General features: G+C 43.3%; 2 protein-coding genes across 5 annotated transcripts; one reads left to right on the top strand and one right to left on the bottom strand.

The window, feature by feature from the left end:
• Position 1: 1 nt before the first annotated feature.
• dhrs7 (dehydrogenase/reductase (SDR family) member 7) lies at positions 2 to 5658 on the top strand. Its single transcript, XM_010878832.4, has 7 exons — positions 2 to 583; positions 1190 to 1342; positions 1513 to 1619; positions 2638 to 2877; positions 2964 to 3086; positions 3883 to 4098; positions 4851 to 5658. The coding sequence occupies exons 1-7, from the start codon at positions 460 to 462 to the stop codon at positions 4896 to 4898; spliced, it is 1011 nt and encodes a 336-aa protein (XP_010877134.2). The 5' UTR covers positions 2 to 459; the 3' UTR covers positions 4899 to 5658.
• Positions 5659 to 5864: 206 nt separating this feature from the next.
• On the bottom strand, positions 5865 to 17811 carry pcnx4 (pecanex 4). 4 transcript variants are annotated; one of them, XR_004576858.1, is made up of 12 exons: positions 17570 to 17811; positions 16074 to 16827; positions 15743 to 15940; positions 15065 to 15594; positions 12891 to 12991; positions 12375 to 12497; positions 11893 to 12253; positions 10139 to 10242; positions 8960 to 10056; positions 8676 to 8862; positions 8239 to 8324; positions 7233 to 7316 (listed from the first exon to the last, which is right to left on the bottom strand). XR_004576858.1 is itself a non-coding variant. In XM_034297321.1 (11 exons), exons 2-11 carry the CDS (start codon positions 16769 to 16771, stop codon positions 7065 to 7067), a joined length of 3651 nt encoding a protein of 1216 aa, XP_034153212.1. In that variant the 5' UTR covers positions 16772 to 16827; positions 17570 to 17807; the 3' UTR covers positions 5865 to 7064. The 4 variants fall into 4 exon arrangements, 2 of the variants coding, with proteins under 2 accessions (XP_034153212.1, XP_010877133.3); XR_004576859.1 differs by lacking the exon at positions 7233 to 7316 and adding an exon at positions 8116 to 8135; XM_034297321.1 differs by lacking the exon at positions 8239 to 8324 and having other exon boundaries at positions 5865 to 7316; positions 17570 to 17807.
• Positions 17812 to 21670: the final 3859 nt, after the last annotated feature.

Below are 21670 nucleotides of genomic sequence, written 5' to 3'. Positions count from 1 at the left end.
TCGGGCAGTTGGTGCATAGCAAAACAAAAGCTAATACCTAAACAGAGATTCAACATTAAAGGAGACTACGCATATTAACAGAAAGTCAAAACATTGCGTATGGAAATAGTTGTAGGCAGCGGCCAGTCAAATTGTTCTTAGTGTGGATTTCTTTCACAATCTTTTATCACACTTTTCAACGTGTCAGGGAATGTGCCAACAATTGGGATTAATCATTCCAAACACTATTTAATTGTGAAATACTTCAAAACAATCTGAAAGAACGGTAACAGGAAGTGTCTTGTGTTTGCTTCCGGGTATCTGCCTAGATAATTATTGATCCTAGTTATTGTTTATGTTGTTAGAGCCGAAGTCTTGCTCATGAGGTCAATTGTTTTTAGTTGGCTGGAGTCACAAATTGTGGTTTTCGCCTTTCTTCCGCTGTGAGATTCATAACATTTGGACAACAGCTTGAATACTATGGATTTTTGCTCAACGTTGCTAATTGGAATTGCGATTTACTTGCTTGTACACTTTGTGCGCTTCATATTTGCGGACGCTGACTTCCCTTTAATGTGGGCAACTTGGTCAGGTTGCAAGCCAGGTAAAGTTTGTCCTTTATTTGAGGCTGTCGCCAATGAGTTGACACTTAGTAGAGATACAATATTGCAGCAGTTTGTTCTCCCTATATTGTTATACAATTTCCGTTTTAAAGAGGGAAAGGACTAAATAAGAATCCTATTCAAGTCATTAGTGGCAGTTGTTGACGGTGCTTCATGGGATTTTATATTAGAGTTGTAATTCCAGAAATTGCCCTTAAAATTTTTGCACTAATACTGAAAGGATTGTATTTCACAGTATTACCTACCAATCAGTTGTATTTGGCTGTTTTATCTTCCTGGCATTTTTGTTGTCAGTTGTTTGGGTGTGGCTAGCACAATGTAGAAAGTGCTGTAATTTTCTGGTTGCTAAATTTGTGTTTAAGGAAATAATAGATTTCAGATGCTTTTGTTAAAGCGAACCCTGGTTTTGGCAAAAATGTGAAACCAGGTTAATAGGTATGATAGCCATAACTTCTATTATACAATAGGACGGTCGGGCAAAGCTGTAGTACAGTTTCTCAGTATTTAGGGTCAAGTTTTGAAGCTATTATAATCTACTCCTAAATTACTGGTGTGGAGAATAACAGAATGAGCTGTTTGCCTTCTAGAGACCAAGTTGAAAGGACTGGTGGTGTGGGTCACCGGGGCCTCCAGTGGTATAGGAGAGGAACTAGCTTACCAATTAGCAGGATGTGGATCTCGTCTGATTCTATCAGCTCGTCGCGTGGATGAGTTGGATCGGGTGAAACGGCATTGTTTGGGTGAGTTACAGGTTTCTGCAGTCTAGTAAAAGTAATGGTCTTGCATATGATTGTGCTGATTAACTTTACAAACTCTTAAGATTGAAAAATAACATTGCCTCCTGCTTCCATGCATTTTACACACACATAGCTCCTTATTTCTTGACCAGTTAAACATTTTCTTCCCCAAGAGTGCTCCAGCTTACAAGATAAGGATATTCTTGTTCTTCCACTTGATTTGCTGGAGAAGACATCTCACGAGGCAAAAACTAAAACTGCTGTCCAGCACTTTGGCAGTGTAAGTTTGCTACACTTATTTTGTTTTTTTCAAATAGTTTTATTGGACATCTACACTCTAATCTTTTGTTTGTTTCAAATATTGGTATCGGATACAAAGGGATGTTTTCTATCCATACATGTTAATACAAATAAAACAGAAAAGAACAGACACTCAATGTATTCCCCCTGCACATTTCTCTCCCCTGAAAAATGTTTACTGCTTTCTCCCTCCACCACCTTTTCTCTGTTTTTATTGCATCAAAGGGAGCAAGAGTCCACATAAGCAAATTTGCAGACATTTTTAAAAGATTGTTAGCTAAGATGCATGTACACACGTCCTGAAACATGAGCATGTCAGACAAATGGAAACAGCTGGTGAACATTCCAAACCTTCATGAACACACAAAACAAGAGCAAATACTGCTGTCAAAACATGGTAAGCGGCGTCAAGTTAAAAATCAAACCAGTGTTTTCATGAGCACTCAGCCACTCCATGTATTCCTCAGCCTCACAGGAACGTTGAATCTGGCCATGATCGGAAAAAGTCCAGTATTTCACTTTGGCCACCTAATGAGACAAATATTCTTAAGATATGTATCACGTAACCACAAAACCTCAGGCAAACTCCAGAACCCGGAAGATCGTTTGTTGGTTGTGGAAGCAGATCAGATTGTTTAGCTAGATTGGACCCCTTGGCAGTTGGCACTCGATCAGCACAGTCCAAGCATCAACGTGATATAGCACAGTATTACACAGGACCATGAAGACATTATTGAGGAAAGGTGTTAGGGGGGCAGGCCCCCCCAGGGCCACATCCTGATCTGATAAAAATGTTCAAGGGTTGACAGCCCAACCGTAAGCTTACTCCCACAGCTAACTCGAAATGCCCCTGATGGGGATATACAGTTTACCTTTTGTATAGCTCAAACAGTGGCAATGTTGGCAAGAAGGGTGGTGTGATGCAAATAGAGGAGCATTGGTGAACAGTCAGAGGAGAACGCTTAAATTCCTTTGTCTCCGTCTATATGCCCACTCAGATTGACATCCTGATCAACAATGGTGGCCGCAGTCAACGTAGTCTTTGCTTGGAGACCAGTGTGGATGTGTACCAGGCCCTGATGGAGCTTAACTTCCTGGGTACAGTGTCACTCACCAAGCAGGTGCTGCCCCACATGACACAACGAGGGTCAGGCAGTGTGGTGACTATAAGCAGTCTGTCCGGCCTGGCCGGGACACCCCTGGCAACCGGGTACTCTGCCAGTAAACATGCTCTTCAGGTGAGATCAGTCATTGACCACCATGTGTCCCGTCAACACACACAAACTGAGGGAGACCTTAAAATAAAAATGGATTCTTTCCACAGGGTTTCTTCAATTCTCTTCGCACAGAGCTAACTGATTACCCAAATATACTCATCAGCACTGTCTGTCCAGGGCCTGTGAAGTCACAGATTGTCAAGAACGCTTTCGCTGAGGAGTTGGGAAAGGTGGGTTTCTCTGTAAATTTGTGAGAATAAAAAAAAAACATATTGATGAAGGGCTTTTTGTAAGGGGAGATTGATGAGACAAGGCAACCCAGTCTGAGATCCTACCTGTCCATCCAGACCATGGTGAACGAGTTCGCACTGCCCTTTCCAGGACCGCTGGGCAGTGTCAGATTCAAACTCCTGGCCAAAGTTGTACTTCTAGGCAGTTTTGTGTGCCCTCTAAAATGTTTATTTTTAAAGCGAATTTATACAATAATAAAACGTTTAAAAAAGTGCCATGGCTTATGACCTCTACCACATAAGTGGTAGAGTATTCGGATCTAAATTCTCCCAATTCACCCCACTCCTCCATACACTTCAGTCGCTTCCAGTGGAAGTTCCCATTTTCTACAAAACCATGCATGGCGTTGACATATGCAGCAGCAAGGGCAATGCAGGTCCCCACTTTTAGGCAAAAACCAAATCCTGAAATTAGCTCTTCATTCTGCATACTCAGGTCCCAAGTGATATCAGCCCGACTACCCCCGTCAAAGCACTGATCCTGGCATCCCAGTGGTGGAATGAGCTCCCCCCCCCCCCCGATGCTAGGACAGCCAAACACCCCCATCTAATGAAATCATCTGAATATGTATATAGTGTAGCACAGGTGTTGTTTATATTGAGGGGGGAAAAGTACTTACTACTGATGTGTTTGTCTCACATAGGATGAATCCACTGTCTCTCTGGATAAGTCTCTCAGCTATGTTGGTGGTCCAAGAAAAAAAAAACGTGTGTAACATCTATTTCCCTATCTAAGGTCAGTCCCACTGCCGAGGACCAGAATCATAAGATGGCCACTAGTCGTTGTGTGCGTCTAATCCTGGTGGGTATAGCCAATGGCGTCAAGGAGATGTGGATTGCCCAGCAGCCCTTTCTGCTGTTCTACTATTTATGGCAGTATGCTCCCACCTGGGCCTGGTTCATCACTGACGTGCTGGGCAAGAAGAGGATTCAGAACTTCAAGGCTGGCCTGGTTTGTACCTCTATCTCTTTAAGCATAGGTCTCTCAACTGCATTTAAAAACAATGTCGGAGGTACAAAAACGATTAATGTTTTCAGTCTTGCCTATTGAACGCTAATAATGCAGTGTATTACAAAAGTAGACAAGTTCTCCGACCGAGACACACAATTGGCATTGTTTATGCGTGGGCTTGCTGTCACAATTTCTAAGGTTGACCTTGCCTCTCCAGGCCAGGGATAGGGGGACTCTAAACGTGTGAACAGTCTGAAAATACTTGAGTAAAGCAGAGCGTGGCAGACACTATTTAGAGCTGTCTCTTAACAGCTGGAGGGCTCAGCTGTTACTGACCTTGCTTCAGTCTGATAAAAGTAAGGGGTGCCTACACAGGCTAGGATATAGCAGTATGACTGCTTCCCAGCGGCATTGACTGACTTACTGACTGACCACTACATCTGGTGGCCTCTGCCAGATAGTGACAGCTGAGCGCCACACAGAAAGGTCATGTTCTGAATGAGCAGATATTTTAGTGTCAGTTTGGATGGACAATGTCATCTTAATACTTTGGTTCAGCTGTGTTGAGGAATGCTTAAGAGGGTTCATGAAACATTCTCCAAAAGCGACTTCATTATCAGTAACAGACTTAGAGTGCAACCTTATATCCACAGCCTAAACTTGTCTCGAGTTACTTGGTGAAACATCTTCCCAGTATACACTATTGTATGATTTTTATGTTATAATCATTAAAATGTACATTTCTTCTACAGGATGCAGACTGTGCTTACTTCACAAAGCCAAAGCCCAAGACTTCCTGAAAGGCACATTTTGAAGAGCACAAAATATAAACTCCAAATGCTTGAGGTGCACACTCATGGGTTAATGGCTTCGAGAGATTTGTTTAGCTAAAATACAAGTTTAAAAAAAGCCATATGTAAATATTTCATTGTACTATCTGACAATGTTAATATCTGCATTGATAGTGAATGACACTGTAACAACACGTATTCACCAAAGGTTGTTCATTCTGTTAGCCAGACTGGCTTCCGTTGTCACATGGAAAAGGTGCACCCTCTGTCCTCCCTCAGCATCCATCTTAAGTGGCAGACAACATATGCTATTGCACATTCTTACCAGTAATATTGGCTAAATGTAGTATTTCAGATTGATATAACTATGTAGTATCTAGCCCTAATATGGGTTGCACTGTGGTAAACAAAATTCCTTGGTCATTCTTTGATTGCTTAAATTCCTCCCAGTTCACTATGTTTCTGTTCAAGTTAGAAAACAAGCACTGAAGTGTAGAGAGAAATTCCATCAAAAGGTATATACATTTGCTTTAAAATATCAGTTTTTGCAGCTTATATAAACTGATTGACCAGAAGAGTGAAACTTGTGGTGCATTCCATAATTTACATATAATGGATATTTTCTTCATCTTATCAATTTTGAGATACACAAAACTGATTTCCATTATGGAACATACTTCACCTTGCTGGATTGGGGTGGTGGGTTTAAAGGCAAATTGTTGTTGCTATAATGCACCTACTAAATAAATGCTACTAACAGATACTTTAAGGCTGATAGTGCTCTTTACAAGGGAGAAGGATATGCATTACAGTGGATAAAATTGCTTCCCATCACCCCTGAAATGACTGCAGAAGGACTTTAAAATGAATCACAGATAATTGCATTGTAGAATGGTGAGGTATGAATAAGTAAGGCACTGACCAAAAACCTGTGATGAATGACAAATCAAGCACTAACATCTCCAGTAAACAATGGACTATCAGGTATCTTTTAAGTATATACAATTACACATATATACAAATACATCCAATACACAAACCACACTATCATAAACATTATGTACAGGAAAACATGACACACTACATAGTCAAACTGTAAACAAGAGGATAGAAAAGAAACATCCATGGATTTTAAAACTTGATAATAAAACGCAGAATGTGTCCCTTTCTGCACTGGAGGCATTATATAACGGGAAACATTTGCAAGTTAAGTTAATGTATTTGGAAGCACTGTTGGCTATCCTCTCCAGGTTGTTGTATCCAATCACATTTGATAAAAACCAAACCACAAAAACACATTAGCAACTACAGTACAAAAGAAAACAATTGACACAAGAAAATATTTAATTGAAAAGGGACACATTTGTTCCAGAAAAAGTGAATGATGAAAAAATATTTTGAAAATGTCAATACATTTCACCCAGAACGCTCACATTTCACTGTTTAAACTAGTACCACGCATTTGATAATTCATATAATAAACTGCCGTAATGCTGTAGACATCAGTATTGTGCTGTTGCTGTGAATTATTTGTTTCTGTCTGCTGTCCTGGGATGCCTTAACATCATAGACTGGCTACACATCCAACAAGATCAGGCCGAGCTAATGATAAAGCTGGGCAAACCAGAAGCAGTCGGGATGCACAGGCCAACTGAGGAGCAAGTCAAAATGACTTTCGTAGAACAAAGCTGATTAGGTTTATGCTTTGACTGCCTCAAGCTGTCGAATGGCTAGGAAGCCAGATTCTAATTGGCATCAGCAGCAGGGTTGTCCTGATATCATTGCGCTTTAGCATCTTCCTCAGGTAGTTTGAACACCTGCAAAGCTAACCCAGGTCGTCAGGTGAGAGCAGCCAAATCCCAGATGGACCCCCAAGCCCTACATCCCTGTGCAGTTGTGAATATCTGAGAGGATTTGAAGTAATAATCATCAGATGACAAACTGGAGCTATTATGAGATTACTTACACCATGTCAAATCCTCTGGGATCTCCATAAATGCACACGCTGTACAGCTCAGGGCTCCATCTGGGATTGGCCCTCAAACAGAATGACTCACGTGACTTCCTGGTTAGAAGAGCAGTGTGGAGAGAAGCAGAATGACTTGGTGCAGATCCCTAGGAGGAAGACAGTGCTTTTGATACTTAGGAAATTGGGAAGTAAATAGCCGTTTGTGGTTAGAAGCAGGGGAGGTGCAAGGGGACAGAGGAGTAGATGGGGTAGCCGAGAGGGGGGTCCGCTGCCTGGACTGTGAGGTTCCTCAGCATGATGGGGTGAGCCTGAATGCTGTAGCGCTCCTCGTCATCATTGGTGGCGTAGAGAAGCTCCCAGGACAGGTTAGCCCACTGGCCTCGCACTCCTTCCCCGTTCAGACGGCCCACCTGAACCAGCTGCTCCTGCAGGGACAGAACCCGCCCTGTGTAAGTGCCCTAAGGAGAGAGGAGAGGCAGATAGGAGTCACATAATATACTGGCCACTCCTAAGACAGGACCACCACTTAACACACTCAATCAATCAAGACCACATCTATGGGTTAATCCTTAAATTGGTTTGGTTACAGTGGTGAATTACACTGATCAGCCATAACATGACCACTGACAGGTGAAGTGAATAAAACGGATAATCTCGTTATCATGGCACCTGTCAGTGGGTGGGATATATTAGGCAGCATGTGAACATTCTGTCCTCAAAGTTGATGTGTTAGAAGCAGGAAAAATGGGCAAGCGGAAGGATCTGAGCGACTTTGACAAGGGCCAAATTGTGATGGCTAGACAACTGGGTCAGAGCATCTCCAAAAATGCAGCCCTTGTGGGGTGTTCCCGGTCTGTAGTGGTCAGTACCTATCAAAAGTGGTCCAAGGACGGAAAAGCAGTGAACCGGCGACAGGGTCATGAGTGGCCAAGGCTCATTAATGCACGGGGGGAGCAAAGGTGGTCCGATCCAACAGACGAGCTACTGTAGCTCAAATTGCTGAAAAAGTTAATGCTGGTGCTGAAAGAAAGGTGTCAGAACACAGTGCATCACAGTTTGTTGCGTATGGGGCTGCATAGCCGCACACCAGTCACGGTGCCCATTATGACCCATCTACTGCCAAAAGTGCCTACAAATGGGCACGTGAGCATCAGAACTGGATCATGAAGCAATGGAAGAAGGTGGCCTGGTCTGATGAATCATGTTTTCTTTTACATCACGTGGATGTCTGGGTGCGTGTGCATCGCTTACCTGGAGAACACATGGCCCAAGATGCACTATGGGAAGAAGTGGAGGCAGTGTGATGCTTTGGGCAATATTCTGCTGGGAAACCTGGGTCCTACCATTCATGTGGATGTTAATTTGATAAGTACCACCTACCTAAGCATTGTTGCAGACCATATGCACCATATCATGGCAACGATTTTCCTTGATGGCATTGGCCTCTTTCAGCAGGATAATGTGCCCTGCCACAAAGCAAAAATGGTTCAGGAATGGTTTGAGGAACGCAACGTTCAACGGGTTGACTTGGCCTCCAAATTCAATTTGGATCTGTGGGATATGCTGGATAAACAAGTCCGATCCATGGAGGCCCCACCTCGCAACTTACAGGACTTAAAGGATCTGCTGCTAATGTCTTGGTGCCAGATAACACAGCACACCTTCAGAGGTCTAGTGGAGTCTAGGCCTCGACGGGTCAGGACAGTTTTGGCGGCAAAAGGGGAATTACACAATTTTAGGCAGGTGGTCATAATGTTATGGCTGATTGGTGTACTCAGGAATGAAACACTTAGGCGTAGTGTGGTGAGTTAGGTTACCATGGTGAGGTCATGGCCCAGTGAGAAGAGGAATGGCTTCTCCTGAAGGACACTGTCCTGCCAGCTTCTCTCAGTCACCAGACCAATGTACCAGTCCTTCTCATACTCCTCCAGAGTGCTGAACAACTCCTCAGGACTCTCCATTGGCCCCAAACTTGCCTGATCAAACAGCAGCTTGAAACTGTACCTATAGGAAAATATATCAGGAGTTAAAGGGACAGGTTTTGTTGTTTCTAAAAAAAGATTCCTTATGTTGATTCCTATATGTCATATCTACCCTTTACCTGAAAGCCTTGAGTGCAAGCTGGTAAAGTTCTTTGTTTTCAGAGAGCCAGTCCAGCCCCTCTGTCCAAGGCACATCCCCACAGTAGACCCTATACACATAGCTGGGGCTGGTGAAGGCCGACTCTGCCCCCAGAGATACAAGGCATGACAGGGCCACCTGAGCATGTAGGTCCTTCAGACCCACATCCTCCTTCAGGGCATTGCTCACATCCTCAGATGCCTCATCATGAATGGCCAGTGCCAACCGCCCCAAAGTATATCCAAACCACTCCTCAGGGAACAAAGATCTGAGCTGCTGCAGCCGGGAGGGTAATAAGGGGGCTGTCCTCCACCCAGGGGGCAGGCTGAACAGCTCAGAATGGGGGCAGCTAAAGTTAATATGAGCCATGGTGCTAGCGGTCTCTGAGGGGAGAACTTCAGTGTTCCTGCCCTTGTCCACAGCTGGCAGACCCAGACCCAGCGGCTGCAGGGGCTGGAGGGCTGAGAGGGCCATGTTCTCAAACAGACTGTCCATCTCCACAGAGCCTGGCAGTGATGGGCCAGTCTGGCGCACTGTGTCCCCCAGCTGGGCCTCTGTACTCACCAGCGCCACCGTCCGCCTGGCTGGCTGAGGCCCAAATAGGTCATCCTCATCTGACCAGTCACCAAAGGAGGTCAAACTGGAGCTGTCCTGTCTGAACCTCCGAGGGGAGACGTTGGATTCCACCATGATGGCCTCTGCAGGGTGGGTAACAACTGAAGGTCCCAGCCGGGATGACGGGGACTTTCTGCTCCCAGCCCCCTCCTCGGCACCCCAAGGGAAGGTCCTGCGCCTCTGGACACTGTTCCTCAGCAGCAGCCACACCAGGGCCTTCAGGAAGTCATCCTGTAGCTTCCTCAGGTTGTCATGTGAGTCAATGATGCCGGAAAGCACACTGCGGGCGTCGGAGTAGACACGCACCGGCAGGGCAGCGCAGGGGGTGAGCGCGTTGCCCCAGTGAAGGTTTAGCCCTTGGTTGAGACCAAGCCGCTCAGGGCGCTCAAAGGCCCACTCAAAGACCTCATCCACCCTCCGGGCCTCAACCGTGTGGCACGAGGTCTCCTGCAGTTCCAGGCCCTGGAACAGAGGAACTGTCAAATGGCACCGCTGATTCGGCACAAATATGTGGCTGAAACAAATGAGCCCCTTCGGGTAGTACCTTGATGTTGACAGTGCAGTAGCCATATCCTCTCTCCAAGATCATGATCCAAACCATGCGGTCCTGGAATCGACCCAGGAAATGGGAGCCGGGAACCACAACACCTTCAGAGGGAAGAAATTAAGCAAACGTTGGCTTATCAGCATTTACACACACTGACACACAGCCAAGCTTTCTGATATGATGGAGACATGAAGTTTAATAGAATCTGACGTATAATATTCTCATCGTAGCCTCTGAGTAGCGTTCAATTTGCTAACAGTGATCATTTGTTATTTCAGGATATTCTGTCCTCCGTGGTCTGGAAATGAGAAAGCGTGGAGTACATGCAACATACACCTGGATAATCCTCCTGGCCTAGCCCTCTCATTCTGCGTCAGTAGTGAGTCTCAGAGCTGACTGTGGATGACTTGGCTTCTGGGTAAGCTGCAGGGTGACGCTTACCATTTCAGTTGTACACGAAGGTCATGATACAGTTTAAACCGGCTGACTGCACTGATCTAAATATTGAATTCTCTCCCCGCCTCGGCTTTCCATTAGTCTCTAAATATTCATTACTCTTATTGGAGTAGACTTCGGGAATTAGTTTTCAGGGGGCCTTTCATTTTAGCTCGACAGAGAAGAGAGCAGACAGACGTTTTTAGTAAATTTTGGAAAACTGTAGTGGCAGAGTGACGTTTGACTAGTGTTCTCATGGCTCAAGGATAATGTCACATCCCATAGCGACATCTCGGAATAGTCACAGACGCCGCCTTGTGATGGGAAGTGACACTGTGTTCTTGGCTCTTGCTCAATGCTCACTGATGCATGGCCTCCAATGTCACAGAGGGGGCAGCTGAAAAACATAAAACCACAAACTCCCCTTCCCGCTTTTATTTCATTTCTAAGTATCAAGACCCAACAAGCGCTTTGCCTAAATTATACATAACAGAGGCCCCCTTAGTGTTGTGAGGCCATTCTTCCAAACCTCATCAGTGTGGCCAGAGTAAGAGGCCAAGACACCTCCGGCAAGCCAGGGAGACAATGAAGGCTTAGCTGTAGTGGTTTTCTCTATGTTTTCAGTCATCAGTCCATGAATAATTAAGCTTGTACTTGCTGTTCTTTCCTTTCCCCCTTCGTGACAGCCAATCGAGCAGTGAATTTTTATTTTATTTTTTTGAAGCGGCTTCAGTTGGTTTAAGAGTATTATGAGGTTAATGGTGTGGAAACATTTGGATGTAATGAATACAGATCAGAGCGATTTTGTTTGGGTCACTTCCCTGGAAGCACAACTGGATACTGGAAGCTTGCATTACTGCCGGCAGCTCGACTAAGCGACTCACAACAACATTCCTCTTAATATGAAACCCTAAGTCCACCCCCCGCTCTTTCATCTGCATACAAGCCCTGCCCAACACATCTAAAAGTTCACAGTGTCCATCACGTGTCAACATCCACAAGATAGAAGAAAAACCCTGAGCATTTTGAGGTAAAGCTCTATCCAAACCAGACATGCACTATGGGGTTCTGTTCTTACAGTAAGTGGTTGAAAATCTTCTTCAAGCATGTGCTGAACCCCTAATGCAATGTCTCAGTGGCTGTTGTGTGTTTTTGTTTCCACCAAGTAAATATTTTTTATCAATAGCACGCAATCCATCTTGAACAAGCTACATTATTTTTTACACAATGTCTAGACATTAATTATTACAAAAAGTAAAATTTAGCAATCACTATTTGATATTAAGATCGTTTTAAGGCCAATGAGAGCCACTAACCCAGTGATCCCCTGGCAAAGGCACTCCTTAAAGCCGAGGCCAGACTGCCACTCATCTGCTGGTAGTAGATGGAGTCTGAACAGGGGCAGGCAGTGCCTACGGGCCCAGGCCAACTACGCTGTGGCCTGGGAAAGCCCACCAGGAAGATGGGTAAGGTGAATAGGGGCAGCAGGGGAGCAGAGAGCATGGCAGACAGGACCACCACAGAGAGCAGCAGAGGACACAGGGAGGAGTTCAGGGCCAGGAGGGTCCCAGCCGACTGGCGCCGCTGTTTCTTCTCAGTCCAGGAGGTCACTAGGACAGCCAGGGCAAACTTCAGCTTGGACAGGAACTGGAGCAGCCGATCACTCAGCAGGCCCACCTAGGTACACCGGAGAAAGACAATGTGTATTCCAGTCTTAGAAGATATTAGAAGATTAAACCAGGACTGACCATTACTCAGGCAAATGGTCACGCCCCATCATCCCCAAGTGTATGGTTACCAGAAGCAGCTGAACACCTGTGCCCAGGCTGTCCCACCCAGGCAGTTGGCTGTCTCCAGCTGCCAGCCTCACTGACACCACCACCACCATCTGGAGCAGGGCATCCTCCGAGCTCTGCCACACCTGCGCCAGACAGATACCCACACCTCAAATGAACATGAGGGTAATTCACATACAGGTGATACATTAGCATGTTTTTGTTTTTGTTTGTAACCTTGATGGCATCCACTCCAATCTAATACAAAAACAACCGAAACAAACTTCAAGTGCATCCAACAACTTTGTACAGATACTTGACATAGTCATGTGCGAATTTGGCCAAATACTTTTTGTACCCTAAAATTGGGGCAACTTTACAAAAGAAAATTGTACTGTTGTTTCTAAACTGTTTACCTGAAACAATATAGATGACATTCCCTTCCAAATCAAAGCTGACAATCTGGACTTAAGCTACTTAGTCATTGTATCATTTCAGCATGCAAAGGTTTTAAATAAGATCATTAATGTGAACCGTACCACTCTGAAGGCCCTGGTGAATCCCACGCTGAGAGAGGCTGTGTGCAGCTGCTGAACAGAGCCATCCATTGCCAAAAAGGCAATCATTGCAAAGGGAGATACTGCAATGTAAAATACAGTCACTTAAATACACTCACCTAATGGATTATTAGGAACACCATACTAATACTGTATTTGACCCCCTTTTGCCTTCAGAACTGCCTTAATTCTACGTGGCATTGATTCAACAAGGTGCTGAAAGCATTCTTTAGAAATGTTGGCCCATATTGATAGGATAGCATCTTGCAGTTGATGGAGATTTATGGGATGCACATCCAGGGCACGAAGCTCCCGTTCCACCACATCCCAAAGATGCTCTATTGGGTTGAGATCTGGTGAATGTGGGGGCCATTTCAGTACAGTGAACTCATTGTCATGTTCAAGAAACCAAATTGAAATGATTCGAGCTTTGTGACATGGTGCATTATCCTGCTGGAAGTAGCCATCAGAGGATGGGTACATGGTGGTCATACAGGGATGGACACGGTCAGAAACAATGCTCAGGTAGGCCGTGGCATTTAAACGATGCCCAATTGGCACTACGGGGCCTAAAGTGTGCCAAAAAACATCCCCCACACCATTACACCACCACCACCAGCCTGCACAGTGGTAACAAGGCATGATTGATCCATGTTCTCATTTTGTTTATGCCAAATTCTGACTCTACCATCTGAATGTCTCAATAGAAATCGAGACTCATCAGACCAGGCAACATTCTTCCAATCTTTAACTGTCCAATTTTGGTGAGCTCGTGCAAATTATAGCCTCTTTTTCCTATTTGTAGTGGAGATGAGTGGTACCCGGTGGGGTCTTCTGCTGTTGTAGCCCATCCGCCTCAAGGTTGTGCGTGTTGTGGCTTCACAAATGCTTTGCTGCATACCTCGTTGTAACGAGTGGTTATTTCAGTCAAAGTTGCTCATCTATCAGCTTGAATCAGTCGGCCCATTCTCCTCTGACCTCTATCATCAACAAGGCATTTTCGCCCACAGGACTGCCGCATACTGGATGTTTTTCCCTTTTCACACCATTCTTTGTAAACCCTAGAAATGGTTGTGCGTGAAAATCCCAGTAACTGAGCAGATTGTGCAATACTCAGACCGGCCTGTCTGGCACCAACAACCATGCCACGTTCAAAATTGCTTAAATCACCTTTCTTTCCCATTCTGACATTCAGTTTGGAGTTCAGGAGATTGTCTTGACCAGGACCACACCCTTAAATGCATTGAAGCAACTGCCATGTGATTGGTTAATTAGATAATTGCATTCATGAGAAATTTAACAGGTGTTCCTAACAATCCTTTAGGTGAGTGTATAATGTAACAAGATCAGACCCTTTCAAGTGCAGAACACGACAATGTTGATTAGTTATAAAAAATATTTCTTAACATTCAAAACTGTGCCTCTATCCAAACCTCTTCAAAAGGACTTCTTTCAGATTTTTGCACATTTAAACATTTATAATTGTTTAAATTACCCATGTAATGGGCTGTAATAAAGTATTTGCATACCATTATTTTTAGGTTCGATAACAATGTTTAGTGACTGTTGCTGGTCATGCTAGCTAGTTAGGTGAACTTGAACTGACAAGGATATGCACACATTTGGAAGGCATGGGAAATACTTCTCAAGCAGCAAAGTAGAGTGTTTCTAGAGTAGGATACAAATGCAAGAGTTGGGTTTGTAATTGTAGTGTGACACTTATATATACTCAAAAGAAAGCAAAGGTGGTATGAGGAAGTTTAGGGCTAGGGATTTCAGGATTATTAATGTACATGCAATGCATATGTAGTCTTACTCCCTAAAAAGTTAGCACTACAATGTGTGTGTGCGCACGTTAGTGAGAAAGGGTAAAGCTATTGGTTCTTTGTATCCAAAGCGGTGGCTGACTGATAAAATGGAGTAGGCCTACTTAAAACACTGGGACCAATAAATGCTGTGCATATGTGAGTGTTTTTGGTGTTGTTTACAGTAGGAATGCTAGTACATATCGGATGTAGTTCATTTTGTTTCTATCCCTTAAAATCAAAGGGATAATATGCCTGTAACTTAATGCACTGCTTTTTAAATTGGAACATCTTTTTTTTAGGGCACCTTGAGCAAACTATGAAATGCAAAAAAGTTAAAGACAAGCTCACCAAGATTCAGCAACACTCTCCTGATAGCTCCAGCCACATGGAGACCATTGCTCCGTTGCTTGAACACCTGGACATTGGCCATTCCCCTTGGGTACAAGGGGTTTAGAAACACCCCAAAAACATAGGCTCCTTGGATTTCTCTGAGAGCCCAGATGACGACAAAGAGGATGATAAGGAGGTAGCCAACTGCAGCTTGAGGTTCTCTGAACTGGTTCTGGGATGGACTGAGGAAGTGATGCATTAGCCCTGCCTCAGCCATCGCCCCCAGGAGCAATCCCAGATAGAGCAGCAGCTCCCTGAAGCCCAGCCGCCAGCCAAACCCGAGGACAGGGGTAGGAGTTGTCCCCTTATGCCATCCTTGGTCATCCCGAGCCTCCCAGGACCCACCGCTGCAATGTCTCAAAAACTGGCTAATATCCAAACTAAGCAGAAACCCCATGGCCATGGAGAAAAGGGTCACACCCAATGTGGACGGGATGAAGAAGGTACAAACAGTGACACATACAGACATGGCGAACATCCCCAGCAACCTGCAGGAAGAACAGACACCACGGTTAGCGGAGAGCTGCTTGCATAAGCTTAGCCAGCATGCATAAGGGCAAAAAGCTCAGAGAACTACATCTGGGACTCAAGTATGATACGTTTTTTTAAGCATCTAAAAGTTGACAAATGACTAACATAGAAAGGAAAATATACCGAAGGTTACTGGACATGGGAGAGCCTCCTAGACCAAACACCAGAGCCTGTTCCATGCCCCAAAGGAACAGGGCATCCAAGGGTGACAGCATACCCAGTGCCCACAGCAGAGGTAGGACCAAAAACACCACATGAAGAACCTGGCTGGTTAGCTGGAGCTCGGCTACTGGACCTGTAAACCTGGACACCAGCATGGAGAAAACTATTACTAGCAAGTGTCACTGTCACCCTTATAAGCAATCCCATTGTATTCTCTCCGACATTTTATTGACATGATTTTATTATTAGAATTTGTTATTTCTATCCATCTTACCGATCAGCTAGGTCCACAGCTATGAAAGTAAATATGTACAGTGGTCGTGTGAGGGGGGTGATTTCATAGGTGTCCTGTGCCTGAAATGTGGCCGTTTCCGTTGCAGTGTTGACGATAAGGGAGTACTCCGCCGTACACAGGGTCACCCAGCTCAGGACAAACACCACCAAGGCAACACCCACATTGTCATAGAGTGCAGTCAACCTGCCCAGGAGCACATACCACGTCCCTAGGCCACAGAGGGCCCCAGCTAGCACAGTGTGAAGCACCACGTTCAGCCCAAACCTCTTCCCAGGGGCGATGAACCTCACAGTTTCTGGGCCCACACAGTGAGTGAACTCCACCTCCTCCTCGTCAGCCAGGATGTTGGGCACTCCCAACCGTTCCACTGTGCCAGTCCTGCGGGCAGCGTATAGTGCCAGGGCCTGAACACCCACTGCTGCCCCTAGCATCAGCAGACCAGACAGTACAGCAGCATGGAGCTCCTCCAGCAGCTTCAGTTGGCATAGCAGTGTCCCAATGCCACCTAACAGCCATGGCGTCAGGAATAAGACTGCCTGGTTGACATAGACATAAGGCGGGGCACAGTAGCCCAACTTGAAGCGCGGACCCCCCAGCACTGTCTGAGGGAAGCGCTTCCAGAAGAACTCCTGCTTGTATTCATTGAGCAGGGGCACATCTGGCCCCATCCTGACCATGCCCTGAGTGGGGTGCAAGTCATCTCCCCCAGGCTTCAGTACGTTTCCCAGTCATCCTAAAATAAGACCAAATAGGCAGCTTCAGTCATGTCATTAAGTGCCACAAAACAAATGCTCGGGCCAATACCGTAAAATAAACCATACAAATCTATGCACAAGGACTACAATTTAAATTGAACATTAAACTAAAACAGATTTACTCTAACTACAGTGCAAAATGTGGAAACAGAATTACGGTCTTGAGAGTAATTCTGTAAAAAAAAAATATATATTTCAAGTACTAAACTCCTTCAGAAACCTAGCTACTAAACCAAACAATTGTCAACCGGTTTGCAAGCTATAGTTTCGACTGTTGACAGAGAGTTGGCAGCCAGTCATAAAATAGTGGTGACTAAGTTTGTAGTCAGAGCAATACAGTTGCATAGCTACAGTACATGTTGTATAAACCAAGTAACCTTGACTAAGAAATGTAAACAAAGTAGTAGTATGCCACGTTAGCTAGCCATCGCAGCAAGATAGCCAACACATACTGTTATAAACAGCTAGCTAGGACAGTTGCTAGTTATATATTTTTTAGTTGGCTAAGTAAGCTGTTGGCTAGTTAGCCATCGAACAGAAATAATATTAATCAATACCTATGACAAAAAAATGCCCGCTACCTAGCCTCGAGGCATGCGAATGTCTGTCTAACTAGCATTCTAATGTCAGCTAGAATACTGAGTGTCTAGCTAGCATTAGCTAGCTACTGTACAGTACTAGCTCTGGCTAGCTCTCTGTGTAGCTTGCTAGGTAACTTACCTTGTAATGAATAGAGAAAATGTATATCCATCGAATCAAACGTTTATCTTCTTAATATTTTGAGTCTGGTAGGTAATTTGCTTAGGTTAAAAAAAAAATGCTGGTTAAAATCTTAATTTACAGTTTGGAACAATTATACATAAAGAGCTAGCTAATGTAGCTAACAAACATTAAACATTAGCTGACTAGCAAAGCATAACACTAAGCATAACCACAAGATGCTAGGGCGTGCGTTTTAACTAGGATAGGAGGGGTTTGCACTTTACGACCAATGGTTGTACGGGGTGGGTGTGATAAAATAGTAAAACTTTGCATACCATTCACCCGAATTCACCAGACACACAGACAAAAGACAGCGTGTACGCACACGCACGTTGCCATTGAGGACCTGCAATTTAGTACCACTTAAGAAATTCTTAACCTTTATGTAACCTTGACCTCAGTTACCTGACTAACATAACGCTAACTCTTAAATCAAATACAAGAGAAGGCTCTAAACTGAAAAGAGAGGATCTATTCAATGTCCCATGAACACACACCCACCCCAGAAAATAGAGTCTCTAATATCCCTATCCCCTAAACCAAACTATTAACTAAACTCTAACATTTAAACCTAACTTTATATCAGGCACTTTTATAACAACAACATAAATGTACCCAAACCACAAACCAAAATCTGGGGTGTTTGTTCTGCCACAGATTTAGCAGAATGAATACACCCCTGGCTGAATCAGTTATAAATTAGTATTCTTTAGCCAACAGTTGAATGGTTTATTTGCCACAACAGAACACCTAGCTGCTTCATGCTCAGGAATTAACAGTGTTTGCTTTGAAATGCTCTAAGTATTTTAATGTGATAAATGTGAGTGTTTCCAACCCATTGCTGTAAACATAAAGGATCTGTCAGTTAAATTAAATGTCTAGAAGATCAACTCCTGTTCCAACCAAACTGAAATGTATTCTGGGTTGTTTGGGAGCCACCTCTGAGACTGTATGGGTTTTGACTGTGAAATTCCATACAGTGTCTGTAAATCACTATTTACAGCAGATGTGGCTGTTATTGACTTTAGCAATGATTTCAGAGATATTTTGGCTTCTTTTCTATAAGCTACATTATAGCAAGTTCTTTGAGTTTTGTATAATGAGAATCTGCATTAAGACAACTTCAGTTGTCTACGACGATGCGTATGTCAGTAAACATGTCCCTTAGGTATAATAAGATGGAGATCAGCCCTGATTTCAGAGTGAAGATAGGACATGATTAATAGTAAAAACAAATAGCACATATATACTGTTGTTCAGGCAAATAACAAAGGGATTTACCAGCTGATTGTTTTCCCTCAGGAAGAATAAAAAAGCACATCAATTGCTCTAATTAGAATCCCATCAAATACATGGCATCCCATCCAAAAAATCGTGTAAACCATCTAGGGTTTTAATCCAAAGTAATTTTATACCTTGGCACTTGTCAGAATCTTTAATTCCTAGAGCTTAAGAGCTTACCTCAAAAGACTCAATAGATTATTAATATTAAAATTACATTTTAACTCCTTGTTTTCACAATTTAATGCAAAATAGCAAATCCTCAGCTCCTTTTATTTTATTTTAATAAAAGTGATTTCTGCTTGTTTGGCCACTCCAGATGTTATATGATCTGTCGGTGAGAGAGGAAGGAAAAATCAGACAGGAGGATCATGGAGGCTGATGAAGAAAAAAAGGCTAAAATTTCAACACAAAGAAAGATCCTCTGGAGCAAAGGCGATTACAGTTGTTTTTGGTTAAGACTGAGTGGATGGGGTTGGACAGGAGATAATGCTCTTGTCATCTTGAAAAATGCAATCTATGCCCCACGTAAGACCCAGTAAACAAAAAATCCCTCAGCTTTCACGACAACCATATAACACCATTTAATCCTGCCACAGTGAGACTCAAATACACCCCTTGTTGGCTTTTTGTCTTCATTCAAGTTTTGCAGGTTCAGGGAAGAAGCAAAATCTATCATCCATGTCAAACATAATGCTGGCAGATCTAAGGGCCTCGGCATCTAGGTATATGACCACTAAGACAAAGCTACAGTAGTGCACAGTGTGCATATTATTATTTTTTTAATTTTTTATTGCACAAAATCATACATACAAATGTTTATGCTTATCCATTAATTCATTCCTAAACATGAGCATTCACACGCGCTGCAAGAATGTAGAAAAGAAAACATATGCATATCCTTTGCATTGTATTAACAACTTGAGTACATTCAGACACTGTTATACATTCACCTCACTCTGAAATCCCATACAAATATTGAATAGACACTCAACGGAACAATAATGTATAGTCATGTTTGTGCGTGTGACTGGAAATGTCTTAATATAGCATGGCAAATGACCACTGAGGTGACAATAAATTCAGTGGAAATAAAGATAGATCTCTTCGTCCTCAAGAAAACAGTTAACACAAACAATATTGTCTTTGTAGTTAGCACAAGGACATCAAAGTATGAGGTTATAGATCCAAAAATATCTTTCCAAGATTTAATGCTGCTGTTTACAGTATTTTTAAACACTTACTAGGTACAAAAAGCTCTGCGGTGAACTATATATACAGGTGCATCTAAAAATATATATATATTGTGGAAATTTTCATTTTGTTCCATAATTCAAATCAAAAAGTGACATCTTCTCATATTCTAGATTCATTACACGTAATGTTAAACATTTCAAGCCTTTTTTTGTTCCAATCTTGATGATTACGGCTTACATCTCATGGACATAAAAAATCTGGTATCTTAAAAGATTAGAACAATACATTTGCAATACAGAAATGTCGAGCTGGGCAAAGGAGGAAAATAACTGGATCAGTGGTCCAAGGTCCTCTCTTCAGATTAAAGTATATTTTGCATTTCATTTGGAAATCAACCTCCCAGAGTCTGGAGGAAGAGTGGAGAGGCACATAATCCAAGTTGCTTGAAGTCCAGTGTGACGTTTCCACAGTCAGTGATGATTTGGGGAGCCATGCCATCTGCTGGTGTTGGTCCACTGTGTCTTATCAAGTCCAGTGTCAATGCGTCCGTCTACCAGGAAATGTTTGAGCACTTTGTGCTTTCATCTGCTGACAAACTTTATGGAGATGCTGATTTCCTTTTCCAGCAAAACTTGGCACCTGCCCACAGTGCCAAAATGACTTGTAACTGGTTTGCTGCCCATGGTATTACTGTGCTTGATTGGCCAGAAAACTTGCCCGACGTGAACCCCATAGAGAATCTATGGAGTATTGTCAAGAGAAAATTGAGATACACCAGACCCAACCACACAGACAAGCTGAATTCCGATATCAAAGCAACCTGGGCCTCCATAATACCTCAGCAGTGCCACAGGCTGATTGCCTCCATGCCACACCGCTTCAATGCAGTTCAAAAGGAGGCCCAACCAAGTATTGAATGCATAAATTAACATACTTAGGAAACCTTTGCAGGTGTTTTGAGTTAATTAGCTAATTAGCGCTCTTCTCCGGTCAAAATCTCTGTATTATAAAGTTTTTATTCTAATATTTCGAGATACTGGATTTTAGATTTCCATGAGCTGTAAGCTGTAATCATCAAGACTGAAACAAAAAAGGTTTGAATTATTTCACTTTATGTGTAATGAATCTAGAATATATGAAGGTGTTACTTTTTTATTTGAATTACGGAACAAAATGAACTTTTCCGTTATATTCAAATTTTTTGAGATGCACCTGTATAGAGTAGTGTCCACCCTAGGTAAACATGATAAAAAAAGGCAGTAAAAAACATAATTGTTGTTAATCAGCTCAATTTTAAAATCAAAACAATTCCATGATTCTCACACTTAATTGAGTGAAAATTGTTCAAAGAAAAAACAACGAAGAAATTAATATTTCATGAAAAACATGCATGCCCCAATTATTGACACACATGCATGTAATACATTGTGCATCCTCCCTTAGCAAAGACAACAGCTCTGAATCGTCTCCTGTCATTTGTTAATGAGGTAGGAGAACACAATGATTGGAGACCATTCCTCCATACAGAAGCCTCATGGTCCTTCATTGAGGATTCACCTCAACAACTCAACCCACAGGTTT

The sequence above is a fragment of the Esox lucius genome, chromosome 15 (assembly GCF_011004845.1).
Source record: "Esox lucius isolate fEsoLuc1 chromosome 15, fEsoLuc1.pri, whole genome shotgun sequence".
NCBI classification, from domain to species: domain Eukaryota; kingdom Metazoa; phylum Chordata; class Actinopteri; order Esociformes; family Esocidae; genus Esox; species Esox lucius.
The sequence above is the reverse complement of the archived record's forward strand: the minus strand, read 5'-3'. Positions and strand labels throughout refer to the sequence as shown.

Coding starts and splice junctions, on each gene's coding strand:
- pcnx4 (XM_034297321.1), bottom strand. CDS start 16,771: ATGGTCAGGATGGGGCCAGATGTGCCCCTGCTCAATGAATACAAGCAG. Junction 12,254..12,374: donor CAGGTGTTCAGCTGCTTCTG/GTAACCATACAC, acceptor CGGTGTACCTAG/GTGGGCCTGCTGAGTGATCG. Junction 8,863..8,959: donor CTTGCACTCAAGGCTTTCAG/GTAAAGGGTAGA, acceptor ATTTTCCTATAG/GTACAGTTTCAAGCTGCTGT.
- dhrs7 (XM_010878832.4), top strand. CDS start 460: ATGGATTTTTGCTCAACGTTGCTAATTGGAATTGCGATTTACTTGCTT. Junction 1,343..1,512: donor GGTGAAACGGCATTGTTTGG/GTGAGTTACAGG, acceptor TTCTTCCCCAAG/AGTGCTCCAGCTTACAAGAT. Junction 2,878..2,963: donor CCAGTAAACATGCTCTTCAG/GTGAGATCAGTC, acceptor TTCTTTCCACAG/GGTTTCTTCAATTCTCTTCG.